Raw genomic sequence first — 26,428 nt, 5'->3', positions numbered from 1 at the left:
ACTGCTAGACACATCCCTGAGTTCTGTTCTTAGTCTCCAACTGTATGATTACTACTGTCTGGAAGTATTATTTGAACAACTAAAGTCACTTAATGGAAAAGGAATATTGTCTTTAGAGAATCAACAGTAATTTTTCTATCTGATTAAAAAGGACTGTTGACTGTCTGGAAACCTCAGCCATATTTGTAAGCAGGAAAGCATTGGCTATTAAAAGTGGATGATGTAAAGAGATGAGCAGACACTTTGGCGATAGGTATACCTGGATTTAATTCTCACTTCTACCGCTTGGTAGCTGGATAGCCTTAGGCAGGTTTCATACCTCCCTGAAATTCACTTAATTCAGTCTGTAAAATGGCATAATAACTTATTATAGCATCCTTTTAGGAATTTTAAATCAGTTCTTGAAATAAAAGTACACAATATAGAGACAAGTATGGATTCCTCAATAGGTGTTTGACCTTTCATTTCTCCAGTATCCCACCCGCATCAAATAAAGAAAAATACTTTTTAAAATTTACGAATATTTCATTGTTGTAAAGTTAAAGCCATAAAAATAAGCAAATGGCCTGCTATCATACCGTTAGAAGAAAAAAAAAAAGGTGTTCATGAGAGTTCCATATTAGAATACAAGTTTTCCTTAGGCACCTGTTTATGTATGCTATTCTGCTCTTTACAATAAATAATTAAATTTAAAAGACTTAATTTCTCACTTTTAAGACCTTATTAGTTTACAAATTACATATTGACCTATGCTAAATTTTATACCGACCCATGCTAATGAATTCAGTACAGAAAACAAAAAACACTGCACTAAAGCAAATTATATATATATATTATATATATATATATATATAAAATATATATATATCTTAAATGCATTTATATCCTACCGTGTCTCATAAAGCATTGTGGTAACTCAGCGGAATACAGACAATCAAATATAATGGCAAAAGCACTTAATATAAACAGTGCCAAGGAAACATAGAAGATGAAGAAAAGATGAGGGAAATGTGAACAGGAGGACGTGTAGTTAATCGAGTTGTATGTTTTGACCTTAAGCTTCTCTGTGTGGGGACTTCCCTGGTGGCACAGTGGTTGGGAATCCTCCTGCCAGTGCAGGGGACATGGGTTCGGGCCCTGGTCTGGGAAGATCCCACATGCCGCGGAGCAACTAAGCCCGTGTGCCACAATTATTGAGCCTGTGCTCTAGGGCCAATGAGCCACAACTACTGAAGCCCGCGTGCCACAACTACTGAAACCCCAGCGCCTAGAGCCCGTGCTCCGCAACGAGAGAAGCCACAGCAATGAGGAGCCCGCACACCACAATTTAGAGTAGCCTCCACTCGCCCCAACTAGAGAAAGCCCATGTGCAGCAACAAAGACCCAACACAGCCAAAAATAAATAAATTTATTTAAAAAAAAAAAGATTCTCTGTGGATAAAACAACATGTAAATAATTGGTTACAAAGCCACGTTATTTGAAGGTGCCAGACTGCACATTAACAGTCTGACACAAAGGGACAGCACAGGAAAACTATTCAAAGATAAAGATTTTTAAATCTTTGCAGTTTGAAACCTTTTAGAGCAAGTATAATGAGCTCGACACACATTTCAACACTCAACATGTTAATCGCATGTTCAAAGCATGTCTCAAAGTCATTGGAAATAGTTGCTGTCTCTGTCTCCGATATGTAAAACAGATCTGTGATGTGTAAAACTCAGGAGGTATTGATATCCACTTTTTGGCATCTGAACAGGAAACAAAGTTGTTTCGCAGTGATAATAAAGAATGAAGTAAATGCAACAGTCAAATAAAAGACAAAGTACTGAGAGAATGTATTAAGACAACGAATCCAACTAAATTCTGGTGACCTGGGGCCTACGGTTGTACACACTGCATGGAAATACCCCAGCCTAAATACTGGCATAGGAGGAAGGGTACTGCTAAGCCCATCACAGTATAATCCTTTTAAATGTCCCTTTCAAGGTTGTCTCCACTCAACACTGAGTATAGGAAATCTTCCCATCAGGCAGAAACACTGGCTGAGCAATGATTGACCAAGAAATTAACACACTAATGAATAAATGATGCTAATTTATTTTTATCTCTGACAACGGGAAACAGCACACACTCTGTGTCAATGATATGTCCTCTTTCCCACTTTTCTAAATGGTCAATTATGTTTTTCCCTTCATTGCTTTATATCATGTGTGGCAGGCATGATGGGAAATGGCTACCAATGGTTCTGTTACTGATTTCTACCTTCCTTTCACTGTGGCTAAAGAAGATACTTTGTATGATTTCAGTTTCTTAAAAATGTATTGGTACTTGTATTGTGGCGTAACATATGGTCTTTCCTGGAGAATGTTCCATGTGTACTTGAGAAAAATGTGTATTCTGCTGTTGTTGAGTGGAGTGATCTATATATGGCTGTTAGGTTTAGTTGGTTAAATGTGTTATTCAGTCCCCCTGCCTCTCTACTGATCTTCTGTCTAGATGTGTTATCCATTATTGAAAGCAAGGTATTGATCTCCAACTATTATTTTAGAACTATCTATTTCTTCCTTCAATTCTGTCAATGTCTGCTTCACATATTTGGGGGATGTTTGGTACATATATGTTTATAGTTGTTATATCTTCTTGATAGATTGAACTTGTTATCAACATATAGTGGCCTCCTTTTCCTCTTGCGATAGTTTTTGATTTAAAGTTTATTTTGTGTGATATTAACGTAGGCATCCCAGATCTATCTTCCTGCCTTCCTTCCTTTCTTTTTCTCTCTCTCTCTTTCTTTCTTTTTGTTACTATTTGCATGGGATATTTTATTCTGTGCTTTAACTTTCAACTAACTTGTGTCTCTTGAAATCAAGTGAGTTTTTTGCGGGCAGCATATACTTGGATTATGGATGTTTTTAAAGTCCATTCTGCCAATATTTATCTTTTTTTTTTTTTTTTGTGGTACGCGGGCCTCTCACTGTTGTGGCCTCTCCCGTTGCGGAGCACAGGCTCCGGAAGCGCAGGCTCAGCGGCCATGGCTCACGGGCCCAGCCGCTCCGCGGCATGTGGGATCCTCCACGAACCCGTGTCCCCTGCATCAGCAGGCGGACTCTCAACCACTGCGCCACCAGGGAAGCCCGCCAGTTTTTATCTTTTTATTGGAGAGCTTAATCCACTTACTTTTTCAAAAATTACGGATGAGGAAGAACTTAATTCTGTCTGTTTCCTGGTTGTTTTCTGTATGTCTTATGCATTTTTTGCCCCTCATTTACTCCATTACTGACTTCTTCTGTGCTTAGCCGATTTTGTTGTAGTGAACTCTTGATTCCTTTTTCATTTCTTTTTGCGTATAGTCTATTGATATTTTCTTTGTGGTTATCAAGAAGATTACATTTACCCTTCCAGAGTTCAACCAATATCATTTGAATTGAAACCAACTTCAATAGCACACAGAAACTCTGTTCCTCTACAGTTCCATTCCTCCTCCTTATATTATTGTTGTCACAAATTACACCTTTATACTTTGTGAGCCCAATAACATGGATTTATGATTATTTTATGCATTTGTTTTTTCAATCATGTAAGAAATAAAAAGTAGAGTTACAAGCCAGTAGCACAATACTGGCTTTAGTATCTGCCCATATATTTATCTTTACTGGAGATTTCTATTTCTTTATACAGCTTCGAGTTGCTGTCTAGTGTCCTTTCATTTCAACCTGAAGGTTCAATTTAGCATTTGTCATAGGGCAGTGTTAGGAAGTTGTAAAACAAACGCCCTCAGCCTTTGTTCATCTGGGAATGTGTTAATTTCTCCCTAAGTTTTGAAACCAGTTTGGCCAAATATAGAATTCTTGGTGGACAGTTTTTTTCTTTCAGCACTTTAAATATGTCTGGCCTCTTGCCTCCATGGTTTCAGATAGGAAATTAGCTATGAATCTTTTTGAGGATCCCTGCTTTGTAACAAATTTGTTTTTTCTTTCTCCTTTGGGAGTAAAGATTCTTTCTCTGTCTTTTGGCATCTGAGAGTTTGATTATACTGTGTCTTGTTGTGGCGTTCCTTGAGTTTCTCTTAGTCCTGAAATCAGGCAAAGATTTACAGCAAGCAAACACATACTGAACCAGGGAAGAGGCAATTTGAAAATGGCAGGAAAGCTTTGTGGCATTTTTACTTGCCCTTGCCCCATCTACTCTTAGTGTAGTGATGGTCTTAAAGTGGTGGGGTCTTAATGCAGTGATAGTCTTAAAGTAGCAGCAGACCATTCGTAGTATGGGGCCCTCAATCCTGCTTCAGGAGGGAGCAGAAGAGCCCATACTCTCGGATTATTATGTGTATCTGTTCTAACCTGTCTGGGAGCTACCTGAAGGACTGACACAAGATGCTTATCTCTGTCTTAGCTAACCTGGAACACAGTCTGGAAAAGCAGCGGTCATTGCTCAAAAAAAGTGCAAGGTGAACTGACAAAGCACAGATGGCTGGGGCAGAAGACTGTGCATTGAAATACAATAGACCACATAAGACGCAGGAGCAAAAGTTGGGGGAGATTCTTTGGGAACTTAGAACATACAAAAAGTACACCTGTGTCCAGAGAAATTAAGAAAGCCACATGCATACTCAAGATAAGATGCATGCTCTGAAAACACCAGAGGAGTCTCTAAGCTTTTACCATGGGCTGAGCCCTGACCTCAGTGCAGGTCAGCTAAATGTTGAAGGAGTGATCCAACAATCTGCACAATGGGGAGAGGTGTGTGGTTTTGAGTGTGCATGTGGATGTGCTTGTGTATATTTGTTTTTGTTTGTCTTAGGTGCAGGAATTCAAGGACCTCTCTGTCAAAACATTAGCTAAACATGAACTAAAGGAACAGAGACTTCAGTGCCTACATACGATAAGGGGTACAGTCATTGCAAAACTAGTTTGGAAAGGTCCCTAAACAAACAGACTACTACAGCCTTCAACAATCCAAAGCCCAGAAAACCCTGGGAAAGTGGGAGAATCTGATTTCCATAGACACCACATTACAATATTTGAAAGCCAGATGTTCAACCAAAAAACTCACAAGGTATACAAAGACATGGAAAAGTATGGTCCATTTAAGAAAACAAATTAATTGATGAAACCATCCCTAAGGAAGCCCAGACTTTTCTCCATTGCATATTCTTGCCTCCTTTGTCATAGATTCATTGACCATAAGTGCATGGGTTTCTTTCTGGGCGCTCTATTCTGTTCCAGTGATGGATGTTTTTGTGCCGGTACCATACTGTTTTGATTACTGTAGGTTTGTAGCACAGTCTGAAGCCAGGGAGCATGATTCCTCCAGTTGTGTTCTTCTTTCTCAAGACTGTTTTAGCTATTCAGGATCTTTTGTGTTTCCATACAAACTTTAAAATTATTTGTTCTAGGTCTGTGGAAAATGCCCTTGATATGTTGATACAGACTGCATTGAATGCGTAGATGTCCTTGGGTATGATGGTCATTTTAACAATATTAATTCTTCCAATCCGTGACCATGGTATATCTTTCCAGCTGTTTGTGTCATCTTTCATTTCTTTTATGAGAGTCATATAGTTTCCTGGGTACAGGTCTTTTACCTCCTTAGGCAGGTTTATTCTTACGTATTTTATTCTTTTTTATGCGATTGTAAATGGGATTGTTTCCTTAATTTCTCTTTCTGATAGTTCACTGTGAGTGTATAGAAATACAAAATTTATATATAGAAATCTATTGTATCCTGCAAATTTACCAAGTTCATGTTTGAGCTCGAATAGTTTTTTGATGGTGTCTTCCTGATCTTAGGGGAAATGCTTTCAGCTTTTCACCATTGAGTATGTTAGCTATGGGCTTGTCATATATGGCCTTTATTATGTTGAGGTATGTTCCCTCTATGCCCACTTTCTGGAGAGTTTTTACCATGAATGGATATTGAATTTTTTCAAAAGCTTTTTCTGCATCTATTGAGATGATCGTATGGTTTTTAGTCTTCAGTTTGTTACTGTGATGATAAGAGACCTAAGACAGCTACAGAGGCTAAGTGACCTTTCCTTCCCTGAATGGGTAGGTATCCTTGTTCTGCCTTCTAATTGAGTTAGTATCTGAGTAAAGAACTGCCAGGTGTCATTTAGTTCACAATACACTGCTGTGGCAATATAGAAATGAATTTGCCTAAGTCATTTGGCTTTTCTCAATTATAGTAAATGAATATACTGAATGAATACTTCAACTTAAGGAAATGTTCTTAAAAATATATTAATGTAGGCAACTTCAGTGGAGAACTGAAATCAAAACAAAACATTCAGATAAAGGGTTGAAATAAAAGTACACTCAGTTGTATCCAGTTTCCTCTTGTAAATCTCTCTTTTTAATTTGAGTGGACAGTCACTTGAGAATATCTGACTTGGGGCTAAGGAAATCTAAGCCTTCTTGGCCACACTGTATTCTCTTATGTCATTTACTAAAGACACCAGTTGGGTTGCTGAAAAAAGCGTGGGAAAAATCAATCCCTCACATCCAAAGGGCGGCTCTTGAAAATATGTGTGTTGTTGTAGTTATTTTGCTCTTCTGGCCTCAGAAGTTCTAATCTTAACCTTAGCCCCTCATGGAGAGAGACTTTGTAAACCAATTCCCACATGACTCATTATGTGACTGTTGAAAAAGAGAAACCTAGCTCTTTTCCTGTGCTTTCAACCAGTTATCTTCTTCAAAAATCTGTTTGGATTGTTATACCTTAATCTTGCCTGGCAAGGGACTTATGGGAAGGTTCTTATTGTTTGAAAGTTTGGTGCCAGTATCTGCAAAGAAAGAAGAAAGATGTGTTTATGAAACATCCCAATAGTGAAGGTGTGTGAAAGCAACTTTTGAAAAGGTTAATCTGTCAGAGTTTAGCCGTATTATTACATTTTATTTTATTCATTGAAAATAAATAATTATCAATGAATCCTTTCTAGATTTTCTAGTTTCCCAAAGTTCCCTGTATTCACATTCTAAGAGGAAAAATGGTATTTTAAGTCACTGCTCTCCACCTTATATTATTTATAATCACTCCTCGTGACCTCTTCCTTCCAAGAAACTTGATCCTGAGAAGTGTCCTTTGTTTGTCTTTGTGGAATAAGTGATGAGGATGCATCCTGGAGACCTGTGAGATGTTTAACTTGTGGCATAATGAAACTAGGATGGAGAGTTCTGGAAAGATCTGGAAAGGTGGCTGGTAGAGTGTGGCCAGATGTGGTGGGAGAAGAGAGACGTACAGAGAGAGGGAGAGGAAATTTTCAGAGGGAGAAAATGAAACAAATAATTAAATAAGTTTTGTTGTGTGGTGTGGGACGCAAGCCTTTCTCTCCCCCTTTCCTTCACAATGTCTTTGTTAAAGACTGTGTTTTTCATTAGTTTTACTAAGATAGGATTTGCCGTTTTGTTTGGATACTGAGAATGGACCCATGGAAACAGTTACATTTGGGTTATCTCTGACTGTCTTTAATGAAGAACATAAATATTGGCCACACTATCTATGCACATGCTATCACCATGCCTTTTTTGTTCTCTGTTCATATATCTAAGTCCTCTTCTTTCTTTAAGGTCAATCTCAAATCTCATCTGAAATGTACATTTATTGATAGATTCAACCCATAATGAACTGTCCCTTCTTTGTCCTCCTTAGGCTCTGATTATTTATAAAAACTCATTTTTGAACTTAGAGACTGTCCAATATGATATATTAGTTATTTCATCAGCATATGTTATATCCTCAACACAATTATACGCTTTTGTGGGGCTGGGATCATACATTCTGTAATTTTTCTCAGTTCTTACACTTACTTTGATAAAAAGCGCATTCATTCATCTAAACATCATTTATTGGGTGTTAATTAAATATCTCAACTCAGTAAATATTGTTTGAATGAATGCATGCATGAATGAGGGAGTGTGCAATAGGTAGCCTAATGTACCGCCCAATGTGAGAAAACCAAAAACATAAACACAAAAGCAAGCCAAAAAGTGGACCAGGACTTTCTGTAAAATATCCTGCTTTTTGTTGGATGATGCCATGAAAATCAAGATGCTCCTGAAAGGTCTTAATAGCTGACCAAGAATAGTAAACAATTGAAATTCTCTCAGGCTTCTTCAACCCTATCACTGGACACATTTATACCTCTCAGGAGTGGTATTAAAAGAAGAGATTAATAAAGCTTTTATAGATGAGTTGATAAATCTCTAAATATTTAAGTCTTCATTGCCTGCTAGGTTTTCTCTATTTTGGGTTCCCAAAAGATTTCAATAAACCACAGGATAATTAAAAATTAGACATTATCTTTCTTACCTTGATGTTTTTTGATGGTAAACACCTTTTTATTGTCTCCATAGTGCTGCCCAATTTCCACCAGTACAGTACTTAAGTGAATTTTGCTCTGGATGTTGAATATTACTTAAATAACTAAAGTAACTTCCTCAGAATTATTATTCTATTCTGGTTAGGATACTATCTGCTCTGGTTTGTTAAAATTTCCCTTTAGAGTGGTTTTAATTTTGTTTCTGATAGGGTCCTAGGATTTATTGCCACACCCATCCTGCATCTGTTTTTCTTTGAATTACTCTCCTTGCAGTTTCTGATTCATACAGGGCCTTACAGGTTAGTGACAACCTGGCCATCACAACGCTGGGAAGGAGAGGCCTACTTTTCAGAGGTGTTGATGTTTTCTGTACCTGAAGGTTTTCAAGAGATATCAATCTTCCTCACCACCGCCCTTGGCCCTCTTAATGGACTAAGCAGTTCCTCATGAAATTTCTGTAGGATATCTGTACCAACTTCTCAATATTGTTCCATCCTGAGTCTATAAATTCCTGGCCTCAAGGTAATGTTAGATTTCTAGCTCCAGCCCCTATTTACATAAGGCCTATACTAAGGAACGGAACCCACAGACATCTGTCCGCTCTTCTTTCTCTGGATTTAATTTCTCTGTTACTTTCTGAAACATGCAGGTGTTCCTTTCTTTCTTTTAATCTCAGCTATGTCCTTTTAACTTTTTCAAAATTGACCCAGAATTTACGTGTGTCTCCAGTAAGAGTACATTAAATTGAGCTTAGTCTGCTATTCTACTGGCATATTTGAGATCCAGATAATTTGCTACTTAACTGGATTCAATGACCTGTATATTTCAGGCATCTAAAACTCAGCATGTTCCAAATTTCCCTCCTTATAGTTAGTAATTTTCTTGGGAATCTGGATGACATAAAATGGAATAAAGTTAGTGAGTGGCCCAGGAATGCCTGAAAGTTTGTTTGTCAGAGTGGCCAGGGAAAGTTAAGCAAGGAAGAAAAGCAAATGAAAAACAGAATCCCATTATTATGGCTGAGTTTACTCCCAGGATTCCATGCAGAGCTCTCTGTAGAGCTGGGTTGGGTTATAACTTATGCCAGAGCTCTACATGGGGCTGACACCATCTCATGCCAAGCTCTCAGTTCTGGGCTAACGTCATCTCTTGTCCACTCTGTGGAGTGGAAACTTTGGAGGAATGGCCAATGTGTTCCGCGGTGTAGGAAGAGGGAAATTGTGAATGTGACTTTCTAAATTGTGGAGGAACTAACCACTGTAAATGTGCCTTGAACTATGTTGTTTAATTTGACCAGTCAGATCAATGACTTTCCCCTTGAATGAAATGCTGCTACGTATATGAGCAGAAAAACAAAACTGGTATAAGGAATAGATAGCTAGTGGGAAGCTTCCGCATAGCACAGGGGGATGCGCTCGGTGCTTTGTGACCACCTAGAGGGGTGGGATAGGGAGGGTGGGAGGGAGGGAGATGCAAGAGGAAGGAGATATGGGGACATATGTATAACTGATTTACTTTGTTATAAAGCAGAAACTAACACACCATTGTAAAGCAATTATACTCCGATAAAGATGTTACAAAAAAAAACTGGTATAAGGAGATGGAGAGACTGGGAGTCTTATTTTCCCACCAATTAACTTTGCCTCTGACCATGACCTTCCCTTTGAGTCTCCTAGACCTTGGGGATGATCGCAGCCCCTTGGGTTGGGTGACGGCAACCCCATCTTCACTAGAACCTCTATAGTTAACTTTGATTTTTCCCACTCCGTCTATCCATCCCATGTATGCAGTCAGACATTTGATCATGGACTTTTCCTGACAAAATATGCTTGAATATAACCATTTCTTTTCACTCCCACTGCTACTGCTATTGTCACTGCCTTAACTAGGGCTTTATCTTTAAGTTCTTTATATAAATATATAAATATCTATATATAAATATAATATACAAATAAATAAAATATAATATTAATTCTGATGATTTTAAAGTCTTTTCTTGATAAAGACTTTTCCTGATAAAGACACACAATATCTTATATAAATATTTTTGTATTATCTGTTCTTTTCTTAGAATTTTAGCCATATGATTCTATCTCTTGGTTTGTCTAGAACTTTTTGATTGAATGCTGGCTATTTTATTTGGCTTTTTTTGTTTTTCTCAGTGCAAACGTTGTTTTGCTTCAAAATATTTTATTCTACCTGGAAGTAGCAAATCTTCAAATTACAATTTTTTAAATGCTTTCAAATATCAATACTATAGGTGTCACAAAACCTAGAAAAATGACATTTAAAAATGAACTACTGCCAGATGTGTCTCTATAAAACTTTTCCCCCACTCTTTTAGCTATATATTCTTTAACTGCCTCCTCATACGACAGTTTATGTATTTTCGAAATAAAATTTTAAGAAATAAACTTTGTAGTTTTTAGACATAGATTTCTTGTAGCATGGTTGATTAGAATTTGCTTCTAGTTATTAATAGTTTAGAAAAGTTTATTTCAGCTTCACAATTTATTATTGATAATGTCACATTAACTTTCGTTGTTAACTTTGAGAAAACCTCTATGGATTACTTCCTCATAAGTATTTACTATTATAAATGCATTACTGATTTCAGTACTGCTATAGGTTTGTGCATTACAGGGATTCTGATAAAATACTCATTCATACCATTCCATTACACACATTGTTGATGGAGTATATTCATTCATTCATTCATTCATTCATTCATTCATTCATTTATTTATTTTTGGCTGTGTTGGGTCTTCGTTGCTGTGCGCAGGCTTTCTCTACTTGCAGGGACTGGGGGCTACTCTTTGTTGCGGTGCACAGGCTTCTCATTGCGGTGGCTTCTCTTGTTGCAGAGCACGGGCGCTAGGCACGGAGGCTTCAGTAGTTGTGGCTCGCAGGCTCAATAGTCGTGGCTCACGGGCTCTAGAGCGCAGGTTCCGTAGTTGTGGCACACCGGCTTAGTTGCTCCGTGACATGTGGGATCTTCCCGGACCAGGACTCGAACCCTTGTCCCCTGCATTGGCAGGTGGCTTCTTAACCACTGCGCCATCAGGGAAGCCCCTGGAGTATATTCTTGACAGAAGAAAATTTCCGTTTTGACTAAGCATTGATGAGAACTGAATCTTTGACTTATCTTTCACATGCCTGATGATTGAAATAATTTTCCACAGATTAGCTTCTGGTTTTGTACTTTTCAGTTCTTTTTTTCTTCTTCAAACGCACATGCTTTGAGAGCTGTGAAGTGCAAGACATGGCTATATTGTAAGGTGGTTTTTGTCCTTATGCTTCTGTGTCTTGTGCTAGGTTAAGTCAGTAGAGTAGTCAGTATGAGTACTGGAAGTTATTCCTGTAATGGGATAGTATATAGTCAATTACATATGGCGGTGTCTGAAAATCACATAATAGCCTCACTTAAAACATCTCCTTAGGGCTTCCCTGGTGGCGCAGTGGTTGAGAGTCCACCTGCCGACGCAGGGGACACAGGTTCGTGTCCCGGTCCGGGAAGATCCCACATGCCGCGGAGCGGCTAGGCCTGTGAGCCATGGCCGCTGAGCCTGTGCGTCCAGAGCCTGTGCTCCACAATGGGAGAGGCCACAACAGTGAGAGGCCCGCGTACCACAGAAAAAAGAAAATCTCCTTAGCCAGATTTCAAAAAAGCCTGTGGCCATTCCAATATGATCCAACATAGCGGAATATGATAGAAGGAAAATTGGCAAAGAAAGAGACGCTGGTCTTACCTGATGGAAGTTAAAATATCTCACTTTTGACAATTTTGCAAAAACTTATAATTCCATGAACTAATTTCTAGGGTTCTTCACAGGACCTAAAAAGGAACCCATAGAGTTGTGGAACAACAATAGAAGCTGCTGTGATGAGAAGCCCAGGCACCGCAACAAAGAGTAGCCCCCGCTCGCCACAACTAGAGAAAGTCTGCACGCAGCATTGAAGACCCAACGCAGCCAAAATAAAAATAAATAAATAAAGATAAATTTAATTTTAAAAAAGTAATACTCAGGTTTGAGGCATGAGAAGTATGATGAGGAGAAATTAGCTAATCCTTTCAGAACTTTTAAAATATCAAACTCAGTCTCTAAGATTTTAGCATTATATACAACATTGGTTACTTATTAGTGGTTTGGGAAGGCCAATTTAAAATTTTCTGATCTTACTGTATTGAAATTCACGGCCCTAATGTTTTCCACATTGACTATATGAATGATGAAGTAAAGTCAATCATGTATTTCCTTTCCAACTGGACAGAAAACAAAATTTTAAAAAGTGTTTGGACTACTGACTTTTGATTTCTTCTAAGGCAAGTGTATAGGTAATTTTTATTCCCTGATTAGGAGAAAAATGGTGGAAGAGGGCAGGGTTAAGAATTAAGATTTCAAGAGCGTGAGAGGTAGATGGCCAACCAGAGTTCCTAAGTTTCAGTGCGTGTAACTGTTGCCGCCGCTTAAGCCTGCCAAAGCAGTGGTATGGCTGCTGCCCTCGTATTTGCTACCTCTAGAAACATTCTTGCCAGTAGTGGCAGCAGCGGGACTCAATTACCCCCTTTTCTCACTCTCTCCAGAAGCTCCAGATGGCGTCTTCTGTGGGCAACGTGGCCGACAGCACAGAACCAACAAAACGTATGCTTTCCTTCCAAGGGTTAGCTGAGTTGGTACATCGAGAGTATCAGGCAGGAGATTTTGAGGCAGCTGAGAGACACTGCATGCAGCTGTGGAGACAAGAGCCAGACAATACTGGAGTACTTTTATTACTTTCATCTCTACACTTCCAGTGTCGAAGGCTGGACAGATCTGCCCACTTTAGTACTCTGGCAATTAAACAGAACCCTCTTCTGGCAGAAGCCTATTCGAATTTGGGGAATGTGTACAAGGAAAGAGGGCAGTTGCAGGAGGCAATTGAGCATTACCGGCAGGCATTGCATCTCAAACCAGATTTCATCGATGGTTATATTAACCTGGCAGCTGCTTTGGTAGCAGCAGGCGACATGGAAGGGGCAGTACAAGCTTACGTCTCTGCTCTTCAGTGCAATCCTGATTTGTACTGTGTTCGCAGTGACCTGGGGAACCTGCTCAAAGCCCTGGGTCGCTTGGAAGGAGCCAAGGCATGTTATTTGAAAGCAATGGAGACGCAACCGAACTTTGCAGTAGCTTGGAGTAATCTTGGCTGTGTTTTCAGTGCACAAGGGGAGATTTGGCTTGCCATTCATCACTTTGAAAAGGCTGTCACGCTTGACCCCAATTTTCTGGATGCTTATATCAATTTAGGAAATGTCTTGAAAGAGGCACGGATTTTTGACAGAGCTGTGGCAGCTTACCTTTGTGCCCTAAGCTTGAGCCCAAATCATGCAGTGGTACATGCCAACCTGGCTTGTGTATACTATGAGCAAGGCCTGATGGATCTGGCAGTAGACACCTACAGGCGAGCTATTGAATTGCAACCACATTTCCCTGATGCTTACTGCAACCTAGCCAACGCTCTGGAAGAGAAGGGCAGTGTTGCCGAAGCAGAAGAGTGTTATAATACAGCTCTGCGGCTGTGTCCCACCCATGCAGACTCTCTGAATAACCTAGCCAATATCAAAGGAGACCAGGGAAACTTTGAAGAGGCAGTTCACTTGTATTGTAAAGCATTAGAAGTCTTCCCAGAGTTTGCTGTTGCCCATTCAAATTTAGCAAGTGTATTGCAGCAGCAGGGAAAACTGCAGGAAGCTCTGATGCATTATAAGGAGGCTGTTCGAATCAGTCCTACCTTTGCTGATGCCTACTGTAACATGGGAGACACTCTAAAGGAGATGCAGGATGTTCAGGGAGCCTTGCAGTGTTATACTCGTGCCATTCAGATTAACCCTGCACTTGCGGATGCCCACAGCAATCTGGCTTCCATTCACAAGTATTCAGGGAATATTCCAGAAGCAATTGCTTCTTATCGCACTGCTCTGAAGCTTGAACCTGATTTTCCTGACGCTTATTGTGATTTGGCTCATTGCCTGCAGATTGTCTGTGATTGGACAGACTATGATGAGCGAATGAAGAAGTTGGTCAGCATTGTGGCTGACCAGCTGGAGAAGAATAGGTTGCCTTCTGTGCAGCCTCATCATAGTATGCTCTATCCTCTTTCTCATGGCTTCAGGAAGGCTATTGCTGAGAGCCATGGGAACCTCTGCTTGGATGAGATCAGTGTCCTTCATAAACCACCGTACGAACATCCAAAAGACTTGAAGCTCAGTGATGGTCGACTGCGTGTAGGATACGTGAGTTCTGACTTTGGGAATCATCCTACTTCTCATCTTATGCAGTCTATTCCAGGCATGCACAATCCTGATAAATTTGAGGTATTCTGTTATGCCCTGAGCCCAGATGATGGCACAAACTTCCGAGCGAAGGTGATGGCAGAAGCCCATCATTTCATTGATCTTTCTCAGATTCCATGCAATGGGAAAGCAGCTGATCGCATCCATCAAGATGGTATACACATCCTTGTAAATATGAATGGTTATACCAGGGGTGCTCGAAATGAACTCTTTGCTCTCAGGCCAGCTCCTATTCAGGCAATGTGGCTGGGCTACCCTGGGACCAGTGGCATGCTTTTCATGGATTATATCATCACTGATCAGGAAACTTCACCTGCTGAAGTTGCTGAGCAGTATTCTGAGAAACTGGCTTATATGCCCCATACTCTCTTTATTGGTGATCATGCTAATATGTTCCCTCACCTGAAGAAGAAGGCAGTCATCGATTTTAAGTCCAATGGGCACATTTATGACAATCGGGTTGTGCTGAATGGCATCGACCTCAAAGCATTTCTTGATAGTCTCCCAGATGTGCAGATTGTCAAGATGAAATGTCCTGATGGAGGAGACAACGCAGACAGCAGTAATACGGCTCTTAATATGCCTGTCATTCCTATGAATACTATTGCAGAGGCAGTTATTGAAATGATTAACAGAGGACAAATTCAGATAACAATTAATGGATTCAGTCTTAGCAATGGACTGGCAACTACCCAGATCAACATTAAGGCTGCCACTGGAGAGGAGGTTCCCCGTACCATTATTGTAACCACACGTTCTCAGTACGGGTTACCGGAAGATGCCATTGTGTACTGTAACTTCAATCAGTTATATAAAATTGACCCATCTACTTTGCAGATGTGGGCAAATATTCTGAAGCGTGTTCCCAATAGTGTACTGTGGCTGTTGCGTTTTCCAGCAGTAGGAGAACCTAATATTCAACAGTATGCACAAAATATGGGCCTTCCCCAGAACCGTATCATTTTTTCACCTGTTGCTCCTAAAGAGGAACATGTTCGGAGAGGCCAGCTGGCTGATGTCTGCTTGGACACTCCACTCTGTAATGGACACACCACAGGGATGGATGTCCTTTGGTCAGGGACACCCGTGGTGACTATGCCAGGAGAGACTCTTGCTTCCCGAGTTGCAGCTTCCCAGCTCACTTGTTTAGGCTGTCTTGAGCTTATTGCTCAAAATAGACAAGAATATGAAGACATAGCTGTGAAACTGGGAACTGATCTAGAATACCTGAAGAAAATTCGTGGCAAAGTCTGGAAGCAGAGAACATCTAGCCCTCTGTTCAACACCAAACAATACACAATGGACCTAGAGCGGCTCTATCTACGGATGTGGGAGCATTACGCAGCTGGCAACAAACCTGATCACATGATTAAGCCTGTTGAAGTCACTGAGTCGGCCTAAATAATGACTGTGTGCACAGGAGAATTACCCTGTACCTGAGCCTCAACCTTCTGGGGGAAAGGGAACTACTTTTTCCTTATCTGTACAATACCATGCTGCAGATGGCTGACAGACAATGATAAGAAATAGCACAGCCAGACTTGCTTCCTGCATGATCATGATCACGATAGGGAGAGACACAAGAGATGGGAAACTGCTGTTCCACAAGGAGTCTCCATAGAATTTTGCAGCAGCCAGGTGTCTGGAAGGTCTGGAAGGTAAGTCTGGAAGGTCTGATCTCCCTTGGTCTTCCATGGGATGGATGGTTAGTGTGGAAGGGAGATAGAGATTGCCCAGCCGTTTTGTGATTATCATGGATTGATTGAGTCCTCTGAATTAATATTTTTCTTTATATTTTGGGTATTGGAGCTTTTAAAAATGTTTGGTTTCAGGTATTTTTATTCATGTGAAGTGTGTACGATTCTCTTGAGATAAGCTTTTAAGCTAAAATATTCCTTGTTTTAGTTTCTGAACTCGACAGATAAATGGGGACTTTGCTGGTATAGTCTTTTTATAGGTTTTGTAAACCACTTGAGCCTATATCAGTCATTTTAGTGTCTGACATAATGTTCGGAACTATCAGTGCTTTGTTGGTTTATAGATGATGGCTTAAATTCTTTTCCTGGTCCGTTTCCTTCTTCCCTTCCGCCCACTTTAAAAATTCTCCTGTAACTTGGCTAACAAAAAACCAAGTCTGATTCAAAACCTCCCAGAGTGTTTCTCTTAACCGCATCATCTGGTGCCAAATGAAGATTCTTAGGAGTGATTATTAATTCTGAAGGGCACAGTTGTGGTACTGTCACTGATGATAATAATAATGGATTTTTGGCCTAGAGTTTTGACCTATTTCACCAGTGTTTTACCGTTGACTGCCCCTCTATGCTGCTTCCAAAAGTCATAGTGTGTGTTAAGATTTTTACTTTCATTTCTAATGTTTGTTTGTTTGTTTTAGTGAGTCCTGTTCTACCTTTTTCTTTCAGCAGAAATGAAATCCCAGGTAAGTATAAGTATTCAAATATTTGATCAGTAAGTCACAGTTATCTCCAGTACATTAAATAACTTTCATCAAAAAACATGTTATAGGTAAAAAGCTCTGAAGGACCAGCTATGTATATGATAATTATGTTTCAGACCTTCTAGGGTATTATATATAATAACTTGTCTTCTGGACGTGGTCTTGAAGTCTTTATGGATTCAGTCTCAGTAGTAGCGAACTGCACTGCTACTTGGTTTGGAGTACAAATTAGACTTTAGCCCTCCTGGAGGTTGAGTTTTTGGTATTGAAAACCATAGGAATGAAATTATTGTATTTCAACAAAGGATCGAGGGCTTGAGGCTTAAACAAGGCAACATACGTGTGGGAAGCAGTCAGCCTTGAGGGCAGGTAAGGACATGCCAGGCATGCGGCCGCTGCTCGAAGGGACTGTCCCTACTTGTTCCCCTCCTTGTTCCATTCCATGGGAGATAAATCACCAGAGCCCAGAGATCAGAAAGAATGTAAAATGAGACAAGCAAAGCTGTCTCCCCCCTGCACATGCAGGTTATTTTTGATGCTTCTGGGTTTATGGGTTTCCTCCCAGGGAAGTTAACCTTGAGCCGAGACAGTCTGTAGATAATGTAAACCACCATCTGGCAACCTTCCGATTTCTAGTCTATATAATCTGCAACTGTAGCATAATAAAATTTGCCTTGCAACCATCAATTGTCTTGGTCCTTCTGACCCCATCCGTCGGTGCTACTTCAGTTCCTTACCCCTTCCCTTCTGACCGTGGGCGGTGAGATCCTCTTTCTCCGGCTGGTCCGCGGCAAGTGGCACTCGAACAGGGACCTGAAGCGTGAAGGCAATTAAAAGAAAAAGAAAGTGCAGGTAAGAGAACCCTTATGCAAAATATGTGTGGCCACCAGTAAAAGTGAAACGAATAGAGGCATAAGGCAATAGTCAGAAGTAAAATAAGATGGGGCAAAAGGGCTCAAAGATGTATGAATTATTTGCTCAGGTTTTACTTTTGATGCTTAGAGCTCGGGGTAATAAAGTTTCTGAACTTTATTGTTGACTGAATTTTTACAGCATATCCATGGTGTATCTCCCTGGTTTCCTGATGGCGGCTCTGTTGACATAGAAATCTGGCAGAAAGTTGGAGAAGATTTAAAAAATTATTACGAGTCTCGAGGGCCTACTCATACTCCTGTTGTTACATACAGTTTGTGGAATCTGATAAAAATATGTTTAGATTCTTCTCATGATAGTGTTGATTTGAATGTAAAGTCAGAAAAACATAAGCCTCTGACAGAAGGAGAGACTGTATTATCAACTACTGTGTCGCCACTTCCTAAACCGAAAGAGCTAATTAATTTAAATATTTTAGATGAAGAGGAACATTTTGACTTAACAGATGAGGCTTGTAAACATAAAAGAGAGAAATATCCTGAGGATGATTTTCTAATGGCTGTGATAGATAAGTCAGTGAAAAAGCTGCAGGTTAATAAGGACTGTCTTCCTCAAAAATCTACATCTGTAAAAATGCTCAGTCCCTTGCAGCGCGCTGTACAAGGAGCAATAAAACGAGGAGAAGATCCTATTTTCTGTTGTCCCGTCATAGAAAGACCTGATCCTAATAATCCTCAACAAGCTACTAGGGAGCATCAGGCTCTCCCTTTGAAAGTTTTGAAAGATTGAAAATCTGCCTGTGCTCAATATGGGCCCACTGCTCCTTTTACTACTGCTATGGTTGACAGGAGAAGCTCTTCCCCCCGCTGATTGGAAGTCTATTGCATGAGCTTGTTTAAATGGTGGAGATTATTTAATATGGAAGTTTGATTTTTATGAACGGGCTGCTGAACAAGCAGAAAAGAATGCTGCCCATAATATTCCAGTTGATTATCATATGCTGATTGGGGAAGGACAATATCTTTCTTTACAAGATCAATTAACTTATCCCTTTGTTGCTTATCCTCAAATAAATCATTTGGCATTACAAGCCTGGAGGAAATGTCCTTCTACACACAAAACTGAAGATCTTTCAAAACTTAGACAGGGACCTGATGAACCATATGCTGATTTTGTAGATAGGTTGTCACAGGCGGTGGGGAGACTCATTGTGGACGGACTCACTGGTACAATTGTAGTTAAGCAACTTGCTTTTGAAAATGCTAATAATGAGTGTCAGGCTGCGATTCGACCTTGGAGAAAACGGGGAACATTGGAGGATTATATTCACCTTTGTGCAGACATTGGGCCTACTTATATACAGGGTGCTGCTGTGGCTGCAGCATTAACTAAAGTGGGGTTTAAAAACAATCAAAAGAAAACAAAGACTTGTTTTAAATGCGGAAAGGCAGGTCCTTTTGCTAGAGAATGTAGATCTTTTAATTCTAACCCTAGTCCTTCCTTCCCTACTCAAAAACCTCCAGATGGTCAGAAAATCCCTGGTTTATGCCCTAAATGCAATAGGGGAAAACATTGGGCACAAGATTGTTGCTCAGTGGCCCACAAGGATGGGCCACCACTGTCGGGAAACTCTTCCCAGGGCCTTCCCCGGCCCCAACAAATAATAAGCGCAATGTCTGTGTATCCTCCTCAAATTATCAATCAGACATTAACCAAAAACAAAAACATACAATATCCTCGCTCTCCAGAGCAACACCAGGAAGCGCAGGACTGGAGCTCAGTACCTCCGCCCGATATGTATTAACTCCTGAAATGGGTCCTCAGGCCCTCTCTACGGGCATCTGTGGACCTTTACCCAAGGGTTTGATGGGACTGTTATTGGGAAGAAGTAGTGTCACCATGAAAGGTTTAACTGTTATGCCAGGAGTCATAGATTCTGACTACGAAGGAGAAATAAAAGTCATGGCACAAACTATTAAAAATATAATAACTATTTCTCCTGGTGATAAAATGGCACAATTGCTACTTTTGCCCTTTGTACCTCATGGACAAATTTTACAACATCAAAAGAGAGAAACAAAGGCTTTTGGATCGTCTAATGCTGCCTACTGGATTCAGAAGATAGGGAAAGAACGTCCAGAAATGAAATGAACCATTAATGGAAAGGTTTTTTCAGGTTTGTTAGACACTGGAGCTGATGTCTCTGTTATGACGCAGGTACACTGGCCTAAACGTTGGCCCATTAGTCCTACTATTACAGAACTTCACGGAATAGGACAAAGTTCTTCTCCTATGCAAAGTAGTCAGTTTTTTTTATGGCAAGATAGTGAGGGCCATTCAGGATATTTCCAGCCTTATGTTTTGCCTGGGCTGCCTTTAAACCTCTGGGGCCGAGATATATTAAAAGAAATGGGAGTATTACTTTATAGTCCAAACTCTCAAGTCTCTAATATGATGTTGGATCAAGGATTTCTTCCCACAAAAGGGCTGGGAACAAATCAACAAGGAACTGTCTGTCCTATTGATGTGAAAATAAAAAATGATAGACAAGGTTTGGGTTTTTCTTAGGGGCCTTGGATTCTCCACTCACTGCTGATCCAATTACTTGGCTGACTGATGACCCTGTATGGGTGGACCGATGGCCCCTCACAAAGGAGAAATGAGAAGCTGCAGAACAATTAGTACTGGAACAATTAGGGCATTTAGAAATTTCCAGTAGTCCTTGGAATACTCCTATTTTTATTATCAAGAAAAAATCTGGAAAATATAGGTTATTACAGGATCTAAGAGCTGTTAATAAAACTATGCTAATAATGGGAGCTCTTCAACCAGGCCTACCCTCTCCAACAGCCATACCACACAATTATCATCTTTTAGTTATAGATTTAAAAGATTGTTTTTTCACTATTCCTTTGTTTCCTGAAGATAGAAAACATTTTGCTTTTAGCTTGCCTGCCTTAATTTTTAAGGAACCCATGAGGAGATTTCAATGGAAAGTATTGCCTCAGGGCATGGCAAATAGTCCTACACTATGCCAAAAATATGTGGCTCAGGCCTTGACTCCTGTGAGAAAAAGGTTTCCATCGTTATATCGCATACATTATATGGATGATATACTTTTAGCCACTGATAATATTTCTTTATTAGAGACTGCTTTTCAATTTTTACAACAGTCCTTACAATCATTTGGCTTGGTCATTGCCTCAAGAAAACTTCAAAGACAATCTCCATTTTTATATTTGGGAAAATATATTGATAACACTACTATTAGGCCTCAAAAACTGCAAATTCGAGTTGATAATTTAAAAACATTAAATGCTTTTCAAAAATTACTTGGAGATATTAATTGGCTAAGGCCTGCCTTAAAACTTACTACTGCTCAATTACAGCCTTTGTTTGATATTCTTAAAGGTGTCTCAGATCCTTCTTCTTCACGCTCTATGACTCCAGAAGGATTTCAAGCTTTACAAATAGTCAATAGATCTATCAGTTCTACACAATTAACTAGAATTCATACTCACCTTCCAATTTTCTTAATAATTTGTCCAACTCCTCATGTGCCTACTGCCGTCTTATGGCAAACTGTTGGAATTATTGAATAGATTCATATGAAATCTACACCCTCTAAAGTTATTAACCCTTATTATGAACTTATTAGTAATTTAATAATGCAAGGTAGAACTAGGTGCTTACAACCTATAAGTATAGAACCTTCTCAAATTATTATCCCTGATTCAGTTAGTCAACAAAATTGGCTTTTTCAACATAGTAATGAATGGGGTCTTGCTCTTGCAGGATTTTCAGGTACCTTGGAATGCCATTACCCTGCTGATAAATTGATCCAATTCAGCAAACTTAACTCATATCTTTCCTTCTATAATTAGGCAACAGCCTGTCCCTCATGTACCTTTCGTTTTTACGGACGGTTCTTCTTCAGGAGTGGCTACTGTAATCATTGACGACGGAACAAACCTCGTTAAAGAAACTTCCTTGACTTCAGCTCAACGTGTTGAACTGTATGCTGTCATTATGTCTTTTAAACATTTGCCTTCTATATCTTTTAATTTGTTTTCTGATAGTAAATATCTTATTAGCTTGTGATTTCTTCTGGAGACTGCGAGCATAGGACATACTAATGACCCTGAATTATCATCCTCTTTTCGTTTGCTTCAACAGCTTATTCGTTCCCATGATGGTCCTGTTGCAGGTCTGTATATCCGTGCTCATTCTAACTTGCCTGGTCCATTGACTAAACTTAATGCGACTGCAGATGTTTTAACTCGATCTAAACGTGATCTTTATCCTGTACATTTTCCTCCCAAGAATAGAGTTGAAGTTACTCCTCCTCCTCAATCTCTTTTTCCTAAAGCAGGACATGTCCCAATTTACCGTACTCCTCCTTTCCGTTCGTCATGCTGTCAAGAATGGCTAATATTCTGCATTCATTATCTCCATACTCTTGATACTCATGGTCCATGTCCTGGACACCCTCATATTATGGTAAGTTATGATCAAACTGCTTCACAAGCAGCACAGCAGTTGCACGCTTTACACCGTCAGTCAGCGGCTACATTACACACACAATTTTCCCTTACTGGTGAAGCCGCCCCACAAATTGTTAAGCAATGCCCACAATGCTTACCTCACCTTCCTGTTCCACATTATGTTGTTAATCCTCGTGGATTATTACCTAGACATTTATGGCAAATGGATGTTACTCATATCCCGTCTTTTGGGAAATTACAGTTTGTTCATGTCACTATCGATACTTATTCTGGTTTCCTCTGTGCTACAGCACAGACCGGAGAAGCTACTAAACATGTTATCACTCATTTATTACACTGTTTTGCTTTCATGAACCTTCCCAAAATTATTAAAACAGATAATGGGCCCGCTGCTTTTGCAACATTTTGTAATTCATTACAAAATTACCCATATTACAGGCATTCCATATAACCCTCAAGGACAAGGTATTATAGAACGTGCAAATAGATCTTTAAAGCTAACTATTGAAAAAATAAAAAGGGGGGAATTGTATAGAACAACGCCACATAACCTTATAAATGATGCTCTGTTTATTTTAAATGTTCTCACTGTTGACAAATTTGGCTGCTCTGCAGGGGGAAGGTTGGTGGCTGAGCCAAGATTGGCCTCTCAATCTCCAGAGGTCCTCTGGAAAGATCCGTTAACCAGCACTTGGCGTGGTCCTGATCCTGTGTTGATTTGGGGACGTGGTCACGTGTGTATCTTTCCCAGATCAGCGCCTGGACCTTGCTGGCTTCCTGAACGCTTAGTCAAGCAAATAGATGGCTCGCCACAGCTCACCTAGTTCAGAAGATGAAGAAGCTCTGCATCTCTCCCGAAAATTTGACAGTGTTGATTCAGAAAAAGAAGAAGAGGAGACCACTTGCCAGGACGACTCAAAGGAGTGATGTTCCAACTTGGGGACAAATTAAACAACTGGTTTCATGAGCTCAAGAGTCAGTGAAACAACAGAATAATCCTGTTACACCTGTAACTTTATTTTTGGCTATGTTGGCAACCATTTCATGTGTTCCCTCTGTTAATGCAGCAACTTACTGGGCCTATGTACCTGATCCTCCACTATTACAACCCATATCTTGGTCTGAAGCAAAGTTTCCTGTATTTTACAATGATAAATGTTTATGGGCCTCTTATTGGGAATATAAAACAAATCAATATGTCTGTAAATTATACTAACTGGCTTAGTACCCATCCTGTCTGTCTTAGCCCATTGAATCTGGAAACTGGACGTGTAAAGACTATTAGTTATGAGCATACAGATGTTTATGAGGGAACGGATCAATCAATTAGTTTGTCAGGCTCTCCAGGCATCCTTCGTTTTACAGGAACCAACATTACTCTTACATGCCCAGCTACCAGCTGACGAGAGTATCTTAAGGATACCATCATTTGGTATAAAATGGGCAAGCTATTAATATTAGAGGTCAAATCTCATACGCCTCACCACTTAGGGATTCCGCTATTACTATAGCCAAGGTTACAGGTGAAGATTCAGGAAATTATTTCTGTATGAAGCGTTTACTTGGAGGACAAGGGATACTTATAGCTGGACATAAGGTTACTATGCTTAACAGAAAATCAAAAAATCAATTGCCTCCCCTTATGACCGTTAACTTTCCTGGATCCAATTTTGAACATTGCAATGCATCTTGGAATAATAACCAAATATGGTGTACTATAGATTATACCAAGGTGTCAATTCTTATCTCTTCTTTTCCCATCATAGATAGGTTTATCACATTTCAGAAGAACTGGGATATATGGAAACTAGTTCTAACTTATTCCAATACACCTGTTATAACTTGTGTTTTCCTCCATATACACTTTTCTGTGGTTCTATTAACATTGGTAATTCTTCCAAAGGAGGATATAATATTAGCTGTGTTAATTGTATTTTTAGCAGTTGTATGTTCCCTTCTGCAGGAACGCAATCTGTGCTTATACTAAAGCAACCCATGTATGTTATGGTGCCTGTACATCTGAGAGAACCTTGGTATGAAGATACTGGAGTACAGGCATGGGTGGAAGTCTCTAAAGCCTTGCAGAGGAGACGCTTTCTTGGGTGGCTAATAGTAAGTTTACTTGCGTCGGCTGCTCTGTCTGCTACTGTGGCTACTGCCGGTCTTTCTGTTTCACAGAGTATTAATCATGCTCACTTTGCTAATCAGTTATCTCAACATACCAGTCTTGCTTTATCTTTACAAAGTCACATATATTTATGGATTAATAACAATTTAGATGAATTTAAAAACGCAATTTTGGAGATTGGAGATCAGATGGCAGCATTAAAATTGAGGATGCGTTTTGCTTGTCATGCAAAGTATACATGGATGTGTGTTACTCCTTAAAAGTACAGTGACTGTATTTGGGAATGGGAAAAAGTAAAAATGCATCTGCTGAGTGTTTGGTCAGATAATAATATTAGTCTTGATCTTAAGAAATTAAATGCTGAAATTCAGGATATACAAAATACACATCTTGATGATGTTTCGCCAGAAGACGTAATTCAAACTTTACTGGATCATTTAAAGTGGTTAAACCCTCAGTCTTGGATTACTGGAAGGTTGTCAGGATTTATTACCCTGGCCATAATTTGCCTATTATTGATAATAATCTTCTCATGTCTGTTTCGTATCCTCATGCAACAGTACACTACTCTCGGCACTAAACTTCATGGAATTATTTTGCAGCAAAAGTTAAAAAATAAAAAAGGGGGACCTGTGGGAAGCAGTCAGCCTTGAGAGCAGGTAAGGACATGCCAGGCATGCCGCCGCTGCTGGAAGGGACTGTCCCTACTTGTTCCCCTCCTTGTTCCATTCCATGGGAGATAAATCACCAGGGCCCAGCGATCAGAAAGAATGTAAAATGAGACAAGCAAAGCTGTCTTTCCCCTGCACATGCAGGTTATTTTTGATGCTTCTGGGTTTATGGGTTTCCTCCCAGGGAAGTTAACCTTGAGCCGAGACAGTCTGTAGATAATGTAAACCACCATCTGGCAGCCTTCCTTTTTCTAGTCTATATAATCTGCAACTGTAGCGCAATAAAATTTGCCTTGCAACCATCAATTGTCTTGGTCCTTCTGACCCCATCCGTCGGTGCTACTTCAGTTCCTTACCCCTTCCCTTCTGACCCTGGGCAGTGAAATCCTCTTTGTCCGGCTGGTCCGCGGCACACATGAATATATGTTTTTGTCTTGCTGTACTGCACCTGTGCTGTCTAGTAACAGATATTTTGTCTGCTAGTAGTGTTCTAGATTATGTCTTTCCAAAGCGCTGAGGCAGTGCACCTATTCTGTAGTTGCAGCTGATGCCTGAATGTAGCCTAGCTGACAAATTATTGATTAATAAGAACTTGAATTTCTCAAAGATTTGTACTGTTAACCAAAATCTGAGCAAGGAGTCTCAAATGTAATTCTTAGCCAGAATTACATGTTAATGAACCATTTAACAGTGTGAATCAAGGAACATCAGTGTAAGGATTTCTTTTAATTTATTTTTTACCTGCTTGAGATATCAGTTAAAGTTTGCCAGCTTGGTTGCAGATGAACGGACGTTTGAAGTTCACCAAACTACTTAATGTGGGATAGGATAATAGACTTCCAGCGCCCTCAAGACTGCGACCTTGCAGCCATTTTACATAGCACATCCTCCTCCTATAGGGATGAACCTTTCCCTGGCCCGAAAAGTAGCAGCTCTGTTGAAGCTTTGCTTATTGTAACAGGCTTTTGTTTCCGGGTTACATGTCTGTGGAAGACTTAATTCTGAATAGAGATATAGATATTACTGGAAACTAATTGTTTTTTCTATTATACTCTGATTTATCAAAAAAGTAAAACATTTAAACTGTGCTACAGAAATTCAGAAGTTGTCTTGCAATCTTTAAACAATAAATGAATGAGTTGCC

At 39.8% G+C, this 26,428-nt stretch overlaps 2 protein-coding genes and 1 long non-coding RNA gene across 35 annotated transcripts in view; 1 reads left to right on the top strand and 2 right to left on the bottom strand.

Moving 5' to 3' along the window:
- Positions 1 to 24,224, top strand: part of LOC137210249 (UDP-N-acetylglucosamine--peptide N-acetylglucosaminyltransferase 110 kDa subunit-like) — a 39,656-nt gene extending 15,432 nt beyond the window's left edge. For 2 of the 4 annotated variants that reach the window (XM_067711928.1, XM_067711929.1), the window contains one exon: positions 12,904 to 24,224. In XM_067711928.1, the coding sequence (XP_067568029.1) occupies positions 12,904 to 16,053 (3,150 nt within the window). In that variant the 3' untranslated portion in view covers positions 16,054 to 24,224. The remainder of the gene's footprint in view (positions 1 to 12,903) is intronic. The other 2 variants (XR_010936422.1, XR_010936421.1) reach the window with 2 other exon arrangements.
- The window catches only part of LOC137210245 (UDP-N-acetylglucosamine--peptide N-acetylglucosaminyltransferase 110 kDa subunit-like), a 168,726-nt gene that overhangs the window by 77,972 nt on the left and 64,326 nt on the right, over positions 1 to 26,428 (bottom strand). The window lies entirely within an intron of this gene.
- On the bottom strand, positions 1,392 to 13,402 carry LOC137210260 (uncharacterized). Its single transcript, XR_010936430.1, has 2 exons — positions 12,895 to 13,402; positions 1,392 to 6,782 (listed from the first exon to the last, which is right to left on the bottom strand). It is a non-coding gene; the product is annotated as an uncharacterized lncRNA (long non-coding RNA).

The sequence above is a fragment of the Pseudorca crassidens genome, chromosome 17, assembly GCF_039906515.1.
Source record: "Pseudorca crassidens isolate mPseCra1 chromosome 17, mPseCra1.hap1, whole genome shotgun sequence".
In the NCBI taxonomy this organism is placed as follows: Eukaryota; Metazoa; Chordata; class Mammalia; order Artiodactyla; family Delphinidae; genus Pseudorca; species Pseudorca crassidens.
Note: the sequence above shows the minus strand (reverse complement) of the source record. Positions and strands in the feature narration are given on the sequence as shown.